At 40.3% G+C, this 13,786-nt stretch overlaps 1 protein-coding gene across 4 annotated transcripts in view; it reads left to right on the top strand.

The window, feature by feature from the left end:
- ssh2a (slingshot protein phosphatase 2a) overlaps window positions 1-13,786 on the top strand; it is a 169,203-nt gene that overhangs the window by 80,127 nt on the left and 75,290 nt on the right. For 2 of the 4 annotated variants that reach the window (XM_043718417.1, XM_043718416.1), the window contains exon 1: window positions 1,130-1,775. The exons of the other annotated variants lie outside the window; for them this stretch is intronic. In XM_043718417.1, coding sequence (XP_043574352.1) covers window positions 1,648-1,775 — 128 coding nt within the window. In that variant the 5' untranslated portion in view covers window positions 1,130-1,647. Of the gene's footprint in view, window positions 1-1,129; window positions 1,776-13,786 lie in introns of those variants that run through there. 4 annotated transcript variants of the gene reach the window in all.

The following is a 13,786-nucleotide window of genomic DNA, read 5'->3' as shown; positions in this document are numbered from 1 at the left end:
CCAGATCCAGTGTGGCCTCCCCTCTTGTCGGCCCTTTGACATACAGTCAGGAAACCCTCCTGTACACATCGGGCAAAAACTGATCCATCTGACATACTAGAGTTATAGCATTTCCAGTCAATGTTGGGAAGTTAAAGTCTTCTGTAATGACCACCCTGTTCCTTTCACTCCTACCCAGAATAATTTTGCTAATCCTCTCTTCCACCTCCCTGGAACTCTGCGGAGGCCTATAAAAAAAACTCCAAGCAGTATGATCTCTCCTCTCCTGTTTCTAACCTCTCCCTTCTCACTGAGGTCACTGCGATTATCAGGCCTCACTATGGGGTCACAGTGAGAAATATTTTGAAAGCACTATATATGGTCTCAGCTGCTTGTGTACAATCCAGTGGGTACAGCTTCCAATGATTCCACACCTGCCTCTATGCCACTCTCCCATTGCTACAGCGTTCATACTCCAGAGTGATTAGTAAGCAACAAGTCTCCATCAGTGTTCTCAATAAATGCAGTTTACAGATTATATACACAAGCTCTACTTATCAATCATAACCATACTAGTCAATGTATTTGCTCACTACATTTTTAGGAAAGCCAGAAACTTTTTTTTATAAGTGTAAATTTGCTACATCAAGATAAATGAAATAGAATATTGAGGTAAAGGGTAGTTTCAGTTCCCAGTATTTGATATTTGGATTTTTATCTCCACTTGGTCATTAGCAAGATGTCCAAGCAGAGGTGAAGAAAAATGTGGGCATGAAGTTCCGTGGGACATTTGTCGTCGTCCTCGTGGAATGTTGTCAGACGAACGTGGTTTTTTTGTTTGAGTTACGTACTATTGAACCATATTAATCTATTGAAAACATGAATTTTCGTGGAAAGTAGCTACACGTCGATTATCCCGATAGCATAGGAACTACAGTACTGGAAAAATCAAAAGGTAATATTTTGGCTCGAAGTGACTATTCTGTGATAAATCTGACACCGGGAAATCGGGGGGAGGGGGAATTTTCTTTTCTCTCTCTCTCGAGCTTTTTTTCGCGATTGTGTGACGGTTGCACAACCACTGCTTCTCCGTCTGATAAACTCAGTGGAGGAAGTGCGCAGCTGACCAGGAAACCAGAGCCGGATAAATAGTAAGATCAGCGTGGGCTTTCTACACAGACCAAAGATCGAGGGGAAGCTCGCAACAACTGAGAGCGGAATAGGAGTGAATAGGTTAAGAGGAAAGAATTGGAGATTCTACCAATCCAATCTCCAACAAGCTTCAGAATGAGCCAATGACCCATGTGATTTGTCCGGAATTTGACGCGTTTTCCTGATTGGAACTGCATCACGGCAGCTAGAGGCAGCATTGCCAGAACCACAGTTCAGGGCTGAGCATATCCGAAAACCACTCTTCACAGCGGTGCTCTTTCGCTTACACTCTGTGGGACAAAATAATCCAGTCCTCCTCCAAAACCCAGACAGCGCTTGTTCGTCCTGTGGGTTAACTCCTTCAACCGATTTGACCTCCAGTTCTCCAAAACGTTAACGACCTCTGGTTTGATTTTAACAATTTAAATGGGCTCGTTTATTGAGGTTCATTTTGAAAGTAAAGATAGCTCTCTTTAGAAGTATATATAAAGTGTGCACCCAAAGCTGAGTCTCCAAATGACTTTGGACGCTATCTTGAGTGAAGGCAAAGCAGAGGTGGGGAGCTGGTGTTCTTGCTGTTGCGTGAAGATGACCCCTTATTTCTCAGAAAATGCGGTTATTTCACAGAATGAAATCAATCTTCTGTAAGTACAAATAAATGTGCTGTAATTTGATATTGTACAATTTCAACCACTTATAAAGTGTGTGCTGTGTAGTACACTTAGTAACTTAGTACTTTCACTTTTTCAAAAAGCTGTTGTTATTTACTGCATGAAACTTGTACTTAGACGTGTTGAATAACACAAATTTGCTGGCTTGGCTTTTTTCCACACTTGCAGCAATGTTGCAATCATATCGATGTCTTTTCACTTAAGCATTGTATGAAATATTAATGAGTGAGCAATGTTGAGGGAAATTGAATCGTTTTTTTTCTGAATAAGATACAGGTGCAGAATTAGGCCATTTGGCCCCTTTGAGTCTGCTCTGCCGTAGCTGAGATATTCTCAACCTCATTCAGCCTTCTCCCCAAATCCTTTGATTCCATTACTATTCAAGAACCTGACTGTCGGTCTGCCTGCCTTTTAAGAATGCAGCCTCCCCATCCATGCTGTCCTGAATTTGTGTAGAATTTGCACACTTGGGATTAATGCTGCTGCTTAATTGATCTGCCAGGAAGAGCAGTTGAGTGTTGAAGTACTGGGCCTTTCTTTTCCTGACTAAGTGAGGAAACTTTGTCCTATCCCCCACTATGAACATTTTTAATCGATCTTCCATGTATATAGAGTCGTAGAGGTGTACAGCATGGAAACAGACCCTTCGGTCCAACCCATCCATGCCGACCAGATATCCCAACCCAATCTAGTTCCACCTGCCAGCACCCGGCCCATATCCCTCCAAACCCTTCCTATTCATATACCCATCCAAATGCCTTTTAAATGTTGCAATTGTACCAGCCTCCACCACATCCTCTGGCAGTTCATTCCATACACATACCACCCTCTGCGTGAAAAAGTTGTTCCTTAGGTCTCTTTTATATCATTCCCCTCTCACCCTAAACCTATGCCCTCTAGTTCTGGACTCCCCATCCCAGGGAAAAGACTGTCTATTTATCCTTTCCATGCCCCTCAGAATTTTGTAAACCTCTATAAGGTCACCCCTCAGTGTCCGATGCTCCAGGGAAAACAGCTCCAGCCTCTCCCTGTAGCTCAGATCCTCCAACCCTGGCAACATCCTTGTAAATCTTTTCTGAACCCTTTCAAGTTTCACAACATCTTTCTGATAGGAAGGAGACCAAAATTGCACACAATATTCCAAAAGTGGCCTAACACAATGTCCTGTACAGCCGCAACATGACTTCCCAACTCCTGTACTCAATACTCTGACCAATAAAGGAAAGCATACCATACACCTTCACTATCCTATCTACCTGTGACTCCACTTTCAAGGAGCTATGAACCTACACTCCAAGGTCTCTTTATTCAGCAACACTCCCTAGGACCTTACCATTAAGTGTATATGTCCTGCTAAGATTTGCTTTCCCAAAATGCAGCACCTCACATTTATCTGAATTAAACTCCATCTGCCACTTCTCAGCCCATTGGCCCATCTGGTCCAGATCCTGTTGTAATCTGAGGTAACCCTCTTCGCTGTCCACTACACCTCCAATTTTGGTGTCCACTAACTGTACCTGTTATGCTCGCATCCAAATCATTTATGTAAATGACAAAAAGTAGAGGGCCCAGCACCGATCCTTGTGGCACTCCACTGGTCACAGGCCTCAAGTCTGAAAAACAACCCTCCACCACCACCCTCTGTCTTCTATCTTTGAGCCAGTTCTGTATCCAAATGGCTAGTTTTCCCTGTTTTCCATGAGATCTAACCTTACTAATCAATCTCCCATGGGGAACCTGCAGTAGTGGAAATTCTGAGCACTTGTACAAAACTAGTCAATGTTGAATGACAAAGAACTGGCATGTGTTTGAGGCCCTTGCAATTTCCCAAAGTCTTTCATGAACATTTAAATACTTAAGAAAAACTTATTTTGTAGGTGTTTGCCAGTCTGTACTGGAAAGGTGTCACAATTAATGAAAGGACAAAGTGTAATTCCAATTTAAGTTTTTGGTGGCTGAGGGAAGAATCTATTCAGAACATTTGCAAGAGTTCATAACTGATACAGATATATTCTTGAATGTTGTAGAATCATTTGTTACAAGGAGGGCAAGTTTATTTTGTACTGATTTTAATTCACACTTTATCTGAAAGTCATCAGGCCTTTATCTGTTCCATTTGTCCAGGGTTACCCAGAGTGGGAGTCAGCACTTGAAGTGGGGTAGCTAGTCAAAGTTTGGAGTTATAAGTTCAGGGGCAGTATTGGCTGCAGTATAGTTCTGCCCCCTCCCCTCAATTTCCCAGATTCTCCCTCCTGTGTCTGCTCTGATAGGGTCATGACAATTTTCAAGGGTCAAAATGAAGTCACAGGCAGAGAAAATTTAGGAAGCACTGTATTTGTAACTTAATTGTGGGTCTTGCCACTAAGTCAGAAGGTCATATGGGATCAAGAGCTGCATAATCTCGGCTTTATAGTGTGAAAGGTTCCTTTCCTGTTGGAGCTGACTATTTTGTTTTATTTCATTAAGATGCACAGGAATGTTAATTCTCTGTGGCCTGACTGTTGTTTCTCCGTCAATAATAAACTTAATGGTATTTCTAGTTTTGAAGTAAAAGCATTTTATTTAAGAAACACCTTACTATTGTTTCATCTTGTCATGAGGTTGCAATCTTTAAAATGACTGGGATCTGGCTAGGGTATAAATTGGTAGCTTTGTTGGTTACTTGTAAGATAAAACTGTACTTCAAAGTATTTAATTGCCTGTAAAGTGTTTCAGCAAAGCATCTTTTGATTTGTCTTACTCGTGTACTCTGTTTTGTTTGCCAACTCTGGTTCTCATTCTCTTGTTTCAATCAACATTGGTAATTTTTAATTTTCATGATTTAGCTGTTTTTGTACAATACACTCTCAAATTCATGGCACCTGAATCAACCTACCACTTGCATTAAGCTGGCTGAAATTCATGAAAGCTTGAGTCTGTTCTTGAAAAATCAAGTTGAGCGAGCACTGTAAGAATAGATATTATTGTTTTATGCTACACCCTGGAGTAAATCTCTCTCATCAGGTATTTGGTATGTTTGACACTGTTTATTCTTGTTGATGCTGATACAGTATTATTTTGCAAATATGAATTGGTATGTCTCTAATTCCTCAAGTTCTTTTTGCTTGGAGTGTCAATTTACTAGATTTCTGCCAACATACCAAAACGGTAAGCTTTATTTAACCTTTTTTTTTGATATTATGAATTTTATTTAGCAACAAAGAGGGCAAATGCAGGGTTATGAGAAAAGGGTAGGGGAGTGGATCTCGCAGGGATACTCTTTGGAGGGTTTGTACAGACTTGATGGCCGAAAGGCCTCTCTGCACAAGGTAGGGAATCTGAATCTATGATCTAGACTTCAGCTACTATTGCAAATGAGAAACCAGTAAGTGCACACAAGGAAAAATTAGTTGTTCTGCATCTGGCAACTCGAGAAGGGCATGTACTTGGAATAAAAGTAGCTGATGAAGGTTATGTTGCAGGGTTTTAATTGTGTTGAAAATAGTTGTGACCCCTTTATTTTCCTTTTAGTTTATGCTTTGAAATTGCAGACATCTGTGAAGGGTATCAAATAAACATCAAAAACTTGTCACTCACTCGAAATTGATTTTTAAATTCTTTTCTTATTTTTAAGACTAATATTGGAACTACCCTCTTTTTCCCTTACAAGTTGAACAGGAGGCCAGAAGTTCAGTCTTGTTTGACAACTGTATTTATTGCTGTTCCTCTCCTGCTTTGTAAAGATACTTGTTTGATTTAGCAAGAAAAATGCTTCTATATTGATTTTCACTTTATTGGCAAATAAACACTCCTAATGAAAGTTAGTTTTGGAAATGTTTGCAGTGTTCAAAGCTGATCTGGACTGTCTGTGAGCAACTGTTGAAGCATAATTGTTGTTTTGGAATATGTTTTGACTGGCCTCCATTGTACTGCTTACACACCAATGGGGAATTTCTGCACAGGCTATGCAGAATTCATGGCGACACCAATATTCTGGATATTTTCTAATCATCCTGTTTAGGAGAAGGTGGCATTGAACCCATGCCTCCTGGCCTAGAAGTGGAGACATTACCATTGCATCACAGGGGCTCTAAAAACCATTGATGTAGATGACTATGTTTAATTATAAACATCTGTTCACTGTAGTAAATATTTTCTCAAGAACAGCAACTTATTTTATTTAGTCCCACTGATATAAAATGTCCCACAGCACTTTTAGAAATTTGACACTGAACCATACCATGATAATTGATATTAGGTTAAATAGCCACAAGCTTAGTTGAAGGGACAGGGTTTGAGTGGTGGCTTAAAGGAGAAGTGAAAGGTGGACTAGCACCACAGCAGTTGAAAGCATGGCCACAAATTGTAGAGCAGTTAACTTGATGTTCAAGAGACCAGCATTAGATGAATGCAGAAATTCCACTGTGGTTCTGGAAGAAAATAGAGATTGAGGAGCCCGACCATGGAAGTATTTGAAAATGAGGATGCGAATTTTATAATTGTCATATTGCCCACCTGTGAGCCATGTGAGTTCACGTGTGCAGGGCTGATGGGTGAACTGAATTTCTTGAAAATTTAACATCAACAGCAGAGTTCTGGATGATCTAAAGTTTATGATGGGAAAATGTAGGAATTTGGCATGAGTGAATTGAAATAGTCAAGTCTAGAGATAACAAAAGCATCAAAAAGGGTTTCGACAGCTAATGAATCGAGGTTAGAATAGATTAGATTCCCTACAGTGTGGAAACAGGCCCTTCGGCCCAACTAGTCCACACCGACCCTCCAAAGAGTAACCACCCAGACTCATTTCCCTCCATCTAATGCACCTAACACTACGGGCAATTTTGCATGGCCAATTCACCTGACTCTCACATCTTTGGACTGTGGGAGGAAACCGGAGTACCCGGAGGGTGCCCACGTTGTCATGGGGAGAATGTGCAAACTCCACACAGACAGTCACCCAAGACTGGAATCGAATATGGGACCCTCGTGCTGTGAGGCAGTAGTGCTAACCATTGAGCCACCGTGCCGCCCCCTAGTACAGCATTAAACAACTTTTTAAGAGTAGGAAATAGGCATTCTTAGTGATGATGTGGCTATGAGATCAGAAGCTCAACTTGGTCCTAAAATATGACAGAGTTGGAAACAATCTGGCTCAACCTCCGATAATTGCTGGGGAAGGCGATGTGGAGTTTGTGGTTCGTGAGCAGATTTGTGATGGTTATGGAAAGCAATAGGTTTTAATTTCTGGCATTGAATTGGACAGATCTTCTTATCCAGTACTGAATTTCAGACCAGAAGCCTGGCACTGTAGCACATGGAGTAGAGAAAGTTACTGCTGATGTAAAGGTGGGTGTAACATCATATCCGTAATTCTGTTTTTTTTTTATATGTTCAATATTTCAACAAGAAATAAGGGGCCCAGGAATAGATTCTTGGAAGCAGCAGAAATATCTATACAGAAGTAGAACTGCCGTTACAGATAATATCCTGCCTGCAATTAAATGGATGAAAATGAAATCAAACAAGTGTAGTCCCACTCAAGTGGATAACACTGGAGAGGCATTGAGGATGGTGCTTCGTTCAACTGCCTAAGACTGCAAACAAATAGATTATAATTGGGAACTTTGGGAACAAAGAAAGTTTGTTTAAAAGTTACAGGGATAATTAAAGTAGATTTCAAGGATATCATAGCTTGTTTGTTATTGTTCAAGCCACTTCAGTAAAATAGGATTACAGTTTTTATTTACAGAGACTTTATCTGTTTCTGTTTGCATATTCAACCATATTTAATCGAGCATCTTCTAAGCCAAGCTGTGTCAGTGAACTGAGTTTAACAAAGTTAAACGGCACGGTAGCCCAGTGGTTAGCACTGCTGCCTCAGCGCCAGAGTCCGGGGTTCAATTCCTGCCTCAGGCAACTGACTGTGTGGAGTTTGCATGTTCTCCCCGTGTCTGCGTGGGTTTCCTCCGGGTGCTCCGGTTTCCTCCCACAGTCCAAAGATGTGCAGGTCAGGTGAATTGGCCATACTAAATGGCCCGTAGTGTTAGGTTAGGGGTATGGGTGGGTGGCGGGTCGGTGTGGACTTGGGCCGAAGGGCCTGTTTCCACACTGTAATGTAATCTAAAAAGTTTCAAGTTACACCCTTGAGGTTGAGTGATAATAAAGAACCTGCATTTATATGAAACTGAACACTTTTTTTTTTCTCTCGATATCTTTAAAATATTTTGTCCTTCAAAGATAACCCATTAGATGTCATTGTTATTTTGGGAATCATAGCAGTCGTGTTATACAAAGCAAGATCCTGTGAACAACAGTGAAGGAATGGCCAGATAATGTGTTTTTGGTGGCATTGGTTAAGGGAAGAAAGTTAGCGGGGCATCAAGAACTTTGCAAGCCCTGAAGCAATTTTAGGTTTACAAGTAGGTAAATGAGGTTTTGGTTTAATGTTTTATTTGAAAAATGTTTCTAATGATTGAATGCTCACTTAGTAGATAAGGGTAGGATAGTTGACGTGGTATACATGGACTTCAGTAAAGCCTTTGATAAGGTTCCACATGCTAGGCTGTGGGAGAAAATGCAGAGACATGGAATTGAGGGTGATGTTGCAGTTTGGATTAGAAACTGGCTTTTTGAAAGAAGGCAGCGAGTGGTGGTTGATGGAAAATATTTAGTCTGGAGTCCGGTTACTAGTGGTGTGCCATAAGGAACTGTTTTGGGACCACTGCTGTTTGTCATTTATAAAAATGACTTAGACACAGGCATAAGTGGATGGATTAGTAAATATGCAGACTACACTAAAGTCGGTGGAGTAGTGGACAGTGTGGAAGAATGTTACAGGTTGCAGGGGGACTTGGATATACTGCAGAATTGGGCTGAGAGGTGGCAAATGGAGCTCAGTGCAACTAAATGTGAGGTGATGCACTTTGGGAAGAATAACAAAGGCAGAATACTGGGTCGGATGGAAAGATTCTTGGTGGTGTGGATGTGCAGAGGGATCTTGGAGTCCATGTACATAGATCCCCGAAAGTTGCCACCCAGGTGGATAGTGCTGTTAAGAAGGCATACGGTGTGTTAGCTTTCATTCGTAGAGGGATTGAGTTCCAGAGCCGCAATATCATGCTGCAACTATACAAAACGCTGGTGCGGCCACACTTGGAATATTGTGTACAATTCTGGTCACTATATTTCGGGAAGGATGTGGAAGCATTGGAAAAAATGCAGAGGAGATTTACCAGTATGCTGCCTGGAGGGAAGGTCTTATGAGGAAAGGCTGAGAGACCTGAACCTGTTCTCATTGGAAAGAAGAAGGCTAAGAGGGGATTTGGTAGAGACATACAAGATGATCAGAGGATTAGATAGGATAGATAGTGAAAGTCTTTTTCCTAGAATGATGATGATAACATGTATGAGGGGGCATAACTGCAAATTGAGGGGTGATAGATGTCAGAGGCAGGTTCTTTACGCAGAGAGTGGTAAGGGTGTGGAATGCCCTACCTGCTAATGTAGTCAACTAAGCCGCAGTAGGGAGATTTAACAATCCTTAGATAAGCATGTGGATGATTTTGGGATAGTGTAGGGGGACGAGCTGAGAATATTTCACAGGTCAGTGCAACATCAAGGGTCGAAGGGCCTGTTCTGCACTGTATTATTCTATGTTCTATTGTTTATTGAGTCTGCCTGGGTTATTTTCACATGTCTATGATTAGAATTGAATCTCTAACTTAACTGACTTGAGAGGAATGCTTCCAAGTAACCTAGATGACAATAATTGAACCTAACAGAATGAGGTAGCTAAATTGACATTTTTATTAATATCCCTAATATAACTGCCTCATCCATTCCATGCTCCCAATCAACTGAATTTCATATTATATTAGGAATAACCTCTTAGTGATGGTTGCACTTTCGTGAAATCCAATTTCCTTATTCAGTGCAACAAATTGCATAGCAATGGAACAGTACAAAAACAACTGATTTCCACTTGCATTCTGTGCAATGTGTTGGACATGAGACATCTTCAGTGGTTAAAGAAGCTCCCTACAAATTACCAAGTACAACTATTAGCAGTTCCTGAGTATACTCTTGTAACACTTCATCTCAGTGGTTCTGTACATCTGCAGCATTGCACCTTTTTAGTGTTACATTCTTATTTAAAGTGAAGTGTGAATGACAAAGCTGTCAAACTGTGGTGTGTTTCATATAGCAACTCTAGGCTTGGATTTGTTACAGTTGATTTGATCTTTCTGAACTGATTTTTCCAATGTCAAGAAGCCAAATTTCATTTGAAATTGCTACCTATTATGCATGATGCAGGGATTGAGATGTGCTGGCAATACGGCTGACTGTGATCTCAAAGAAGATCCTTTTAGAACCTGGAATCTGATAGTTATTCAAATCTTCAGAAGTAGTAGTACTATTATTTTCCTTGTAGTGTGAACACTGTAGTGTCATAAATCCAACAGAAATGAGCTAATTTCATTGCCAAAGGAAAGATCTTTTAGTTTAATGAAATTCCATGTTTGACACATCATGGTCTGAAGCCTCAGTGATAAAATAATTCAAGTAGCAAAGCTCTCTGGAGATATCCACCTGAGAAACAGTTTTATCCACTTTCTCGCTGAACAACAATGCAGAAATAGCTATGATGATGCAGTTATCGTTGGTTTTCCAACTGCCAGGCAGTCATCAGAAATGAAATCTCAGATAAACTACTTCCATGTAAGCATGTTTCTTTTTTCATTTTTATGGGGCTTGTCCACCAGTAACAATGAGGGAATGCAATGGTGGATTTCACGTGGAAGTGATTCATACAATTACAGAAGTGTTTCTACTTGTTTACAGATCCAACATTAATTGAGTAATGTCCTCCTTAAGGTTAATATTCTGTGAGAGTAATGCATGGTTTAACCTTTTGTATATGTCACTGCAAATTAGTGAAACCTAATTTTGAAGCTGTTTATTGATGCTGATTCTAAATGTAGCTTTGTAGGTAAATTCTTGAGCCATTGCCTAATGTTTAATGTCACCAAAATATTTTATTGTTGGCTCTTGAATAAACTGTTCCTGCACAGTATGTTCTTCACATCTGAGCTGCAACAAGTTTCTGCACTTAACCCATAATAAAATTGGCATCAGCACATGATTTGGACTCCTACACCTTTTCCCTTTTTAAAACTACTACAGTTGTGGTTACTGCACCATTTATTCTGTGCAATATTTTTATTTCTAATCATAGGATCGATGGCAGCAGTGCGGCTCAGTAGTTTGCACTGCCTCACAGCGCCAGGGTCACTGGATTGTGAATTTAAAGACAACAGATGTAAATATTTTCTAATTAACCTGTTCAGAGATGTTGTTACCAGCCCTCTGGAGAAGGTGGGGCTTTAACCTAGCCTCCTGGTCCAGAGATATGGGAGAAAACGTAGATATTCAGGGATGTTATTGTTGTATACCATTTTGATGCAGGTGGGCACTAAACAAATTCCCTCCCTAATGGCATTGGGGGTGGACTGCAGATTCAAGAGGGCAGCTCATCACCACACCACCTCAGGGGACTAGGGATGAGCAATAAATGCTGGCCAGCTAGTGACACTTATGCTGCACAAATTAATAAAAGGAACAAATGGTGTCTTATCTGATGCAGGTATTGTAGACTGGAAATGCACTAAAAAAAGGAATTTTTTTAAATTAAAAAAAAAACTGGTATGCACAAAACATGTATTACTGCTTAGTTGCTTTATTAGTTAATTTGGATCTACTGGATTGCAGCTACTCATTTTTAAGGAATACATTGATTCAGCTCCATTCAGAGAAAACGTGTTAATACTTAATGTTACAATGTTTAATCTCAGAAGTAAGAGAAGGGGCTTTTAGATCAAAAGCAACTTGAACATATCATGAGGCATTTCACTTTCCATTGAAGATATAGCTAGAAAAGTATCAATCCAAAATTTTACTATGAATACCTTTTAATGGATATGTGGTAGGGTTTTTATGTGAACTATGGTAAATAGAATTGTTACAGTGCAGAAAAGAGGTCATTTGGCTCTTGAGATTACACTGAGCCTCCAAAGGGCATCCCTCCCTATCCCAAAACCCACATTTACTATTGCTAATCCATCTAACCTGCACATTTTTGGACTGTGGAAGGAAACTGAAGCATCCAGCAGAAACCCATGAAGACACTGTGAGAACATGCAAACTCCAGACAAACTTGCCCAAAGCTGCACCTGAACCCACTTGAACAAACTTGCAGGAAAGAGCATCATGAATTGTAGAGATCAAAAATAAACACCAGGGATATTGCAAGTTTTGTAATTCATTAGAATTATAAACTACTTGAAGCATGGAAAGAGGCACTTAAGTTTACTGTCTGTCCCAGTTCTCTGTAGGAGAAACTCCATTCAATCCCTGTAATTCTCCGATGCATGCTGAATTCCTTTATGAATGTCCCAGTTGAATTTGTTTTTACCACGGAGGTGATATTGACCACTTGCTGTGCAAAGATGTTTTTACCCATTTCACTTGGTTAAATCATCTTGTATTAGGTGTCCACTGATTTTTGAACCCTTTTACCACTAGGAACAGTTCCCCTCTATTCTCCCTGGTTGCCTCAATTTTGAACACCTCCATCAAATTTTTTCTCACCTGTTAGGGAGGGAAAAAACAACAAGCTTCTCTAATCTATCCATGTAATTTAAATACCTCATTCCTGGAATTATTCCTGTAATTATTTTTCTGCACCTCTAAAATGTAATGCCTGATATTGGACACAATGCTGTGGTTCCAGCAAAAACCTTTTCGAAAGGTTCAATATACTTTCCTTGCTTTTGTATACCAGTCCCTCTATTTATAAAGCCCAGAATCCTGTATATCTTTATAACCACTTCCTCAACCTGTCAAGCAGGTTTGAATTGTCTTAGAAGTACTGTGACTGCTTACAATTTTTAAATATTATTTTTAGTTTCACATCTAGTTTGAACATCTATTTTAAACAGTGTATTTGTAAGGCGTGGTGGAACTCGCTATGCTGATAAAAGTTGGAAATGACTTGCATCACGGAAGCAGTTTGCCCTTTAAGAGTTACCTTTTGAATTTATGGGGAGCAGTCTTTTATGGTGATGGATCACTTTTATTTAGGAGCAGTCAAAACCAGGGAATTAATTCATGCAAGGAGAAAATAAAATTGATTGCAGAAATGTTTCAAATTCTTTTTATCACCATTTGCTAATATAGCACTTAAGTACTACTGGGGGAAAAAAGACCATTCCAGGGAAAAAGCAACATTATAGTGCAAGCGAGTATTATTGCACAGACACAGCTGACCAAATTAAGTCTCCCTCCCTATACCTACATACATTAAAGTGCTCATTGACCCTCAAAATTGACCTCAATGGTCCCGAACCAAAAGTTTTGAACTATTACCAGACTTTCTGAAGAACTGATACTAGATGCCTGGTTTATAGTGTAAACAAAAGATTTAATAATTCATTAGCTTCAGAGAGCCAAGTTAAACCACAAGTAATCTAATTAATGCCCATGATTTAAACCAAATCTCTTTAACTCTAGTCCCCACTTTCTCTCAAACTCAAACTGGAAAAACTGTTAAGGAATAAATCGAAAGGAAAAAAACAATGCAATATAATTGGCCACTTCACTTAAGTAGACTCCATCTATAACAGATTCTGGATTAGTGGTGCTGGAAGAGCACAGCAGTTCAGGCAGCATCCGAGGAGCAGTAAAACTGACATTTCGGGCAAAAGCCCTTCATCAGGAATACAGGCAGAGAGCCTGAAGCGTGGAGAGATAAGTGAGAAGAGGGTGGGGGTGGGGAGAAAGTAGCGTAGAGTACAATCGGTGAGTGGGGGAGGGGATGGAGGTGACTTCGTGGGGGGAGGGGGGAGTGGATAGGTAGAAAAGAAGATAGATAGGACAAGTCATGGGGACAGTGCTGAGCTGGAAGTTTGGAACTAGGGTGAGGTGGGGGGGGAAGGGAAACTGTT

Source organism: Chiloscyllium plagiosum, chromosome 28 (assembly GCF_004010195.1).
Source record: "Chiloscyllium plagiosum isolate BGI_BamShark_2017 chromosome 28, ASM401019v2, whole genome shotgun sequence".
Classification (NCBI taxonomy): Eukaryota; Metazoa; Chordata; class Chondrichthyes; order Orectolobiformes; family Hemiscylliidae; genus Chiloscyllium; species Chiloscyllium plagiosum.
Note: the sequence above shows the minus strand (reverse complement) of the source record. Positions and strands in the feature narration are given on the sequence as shown.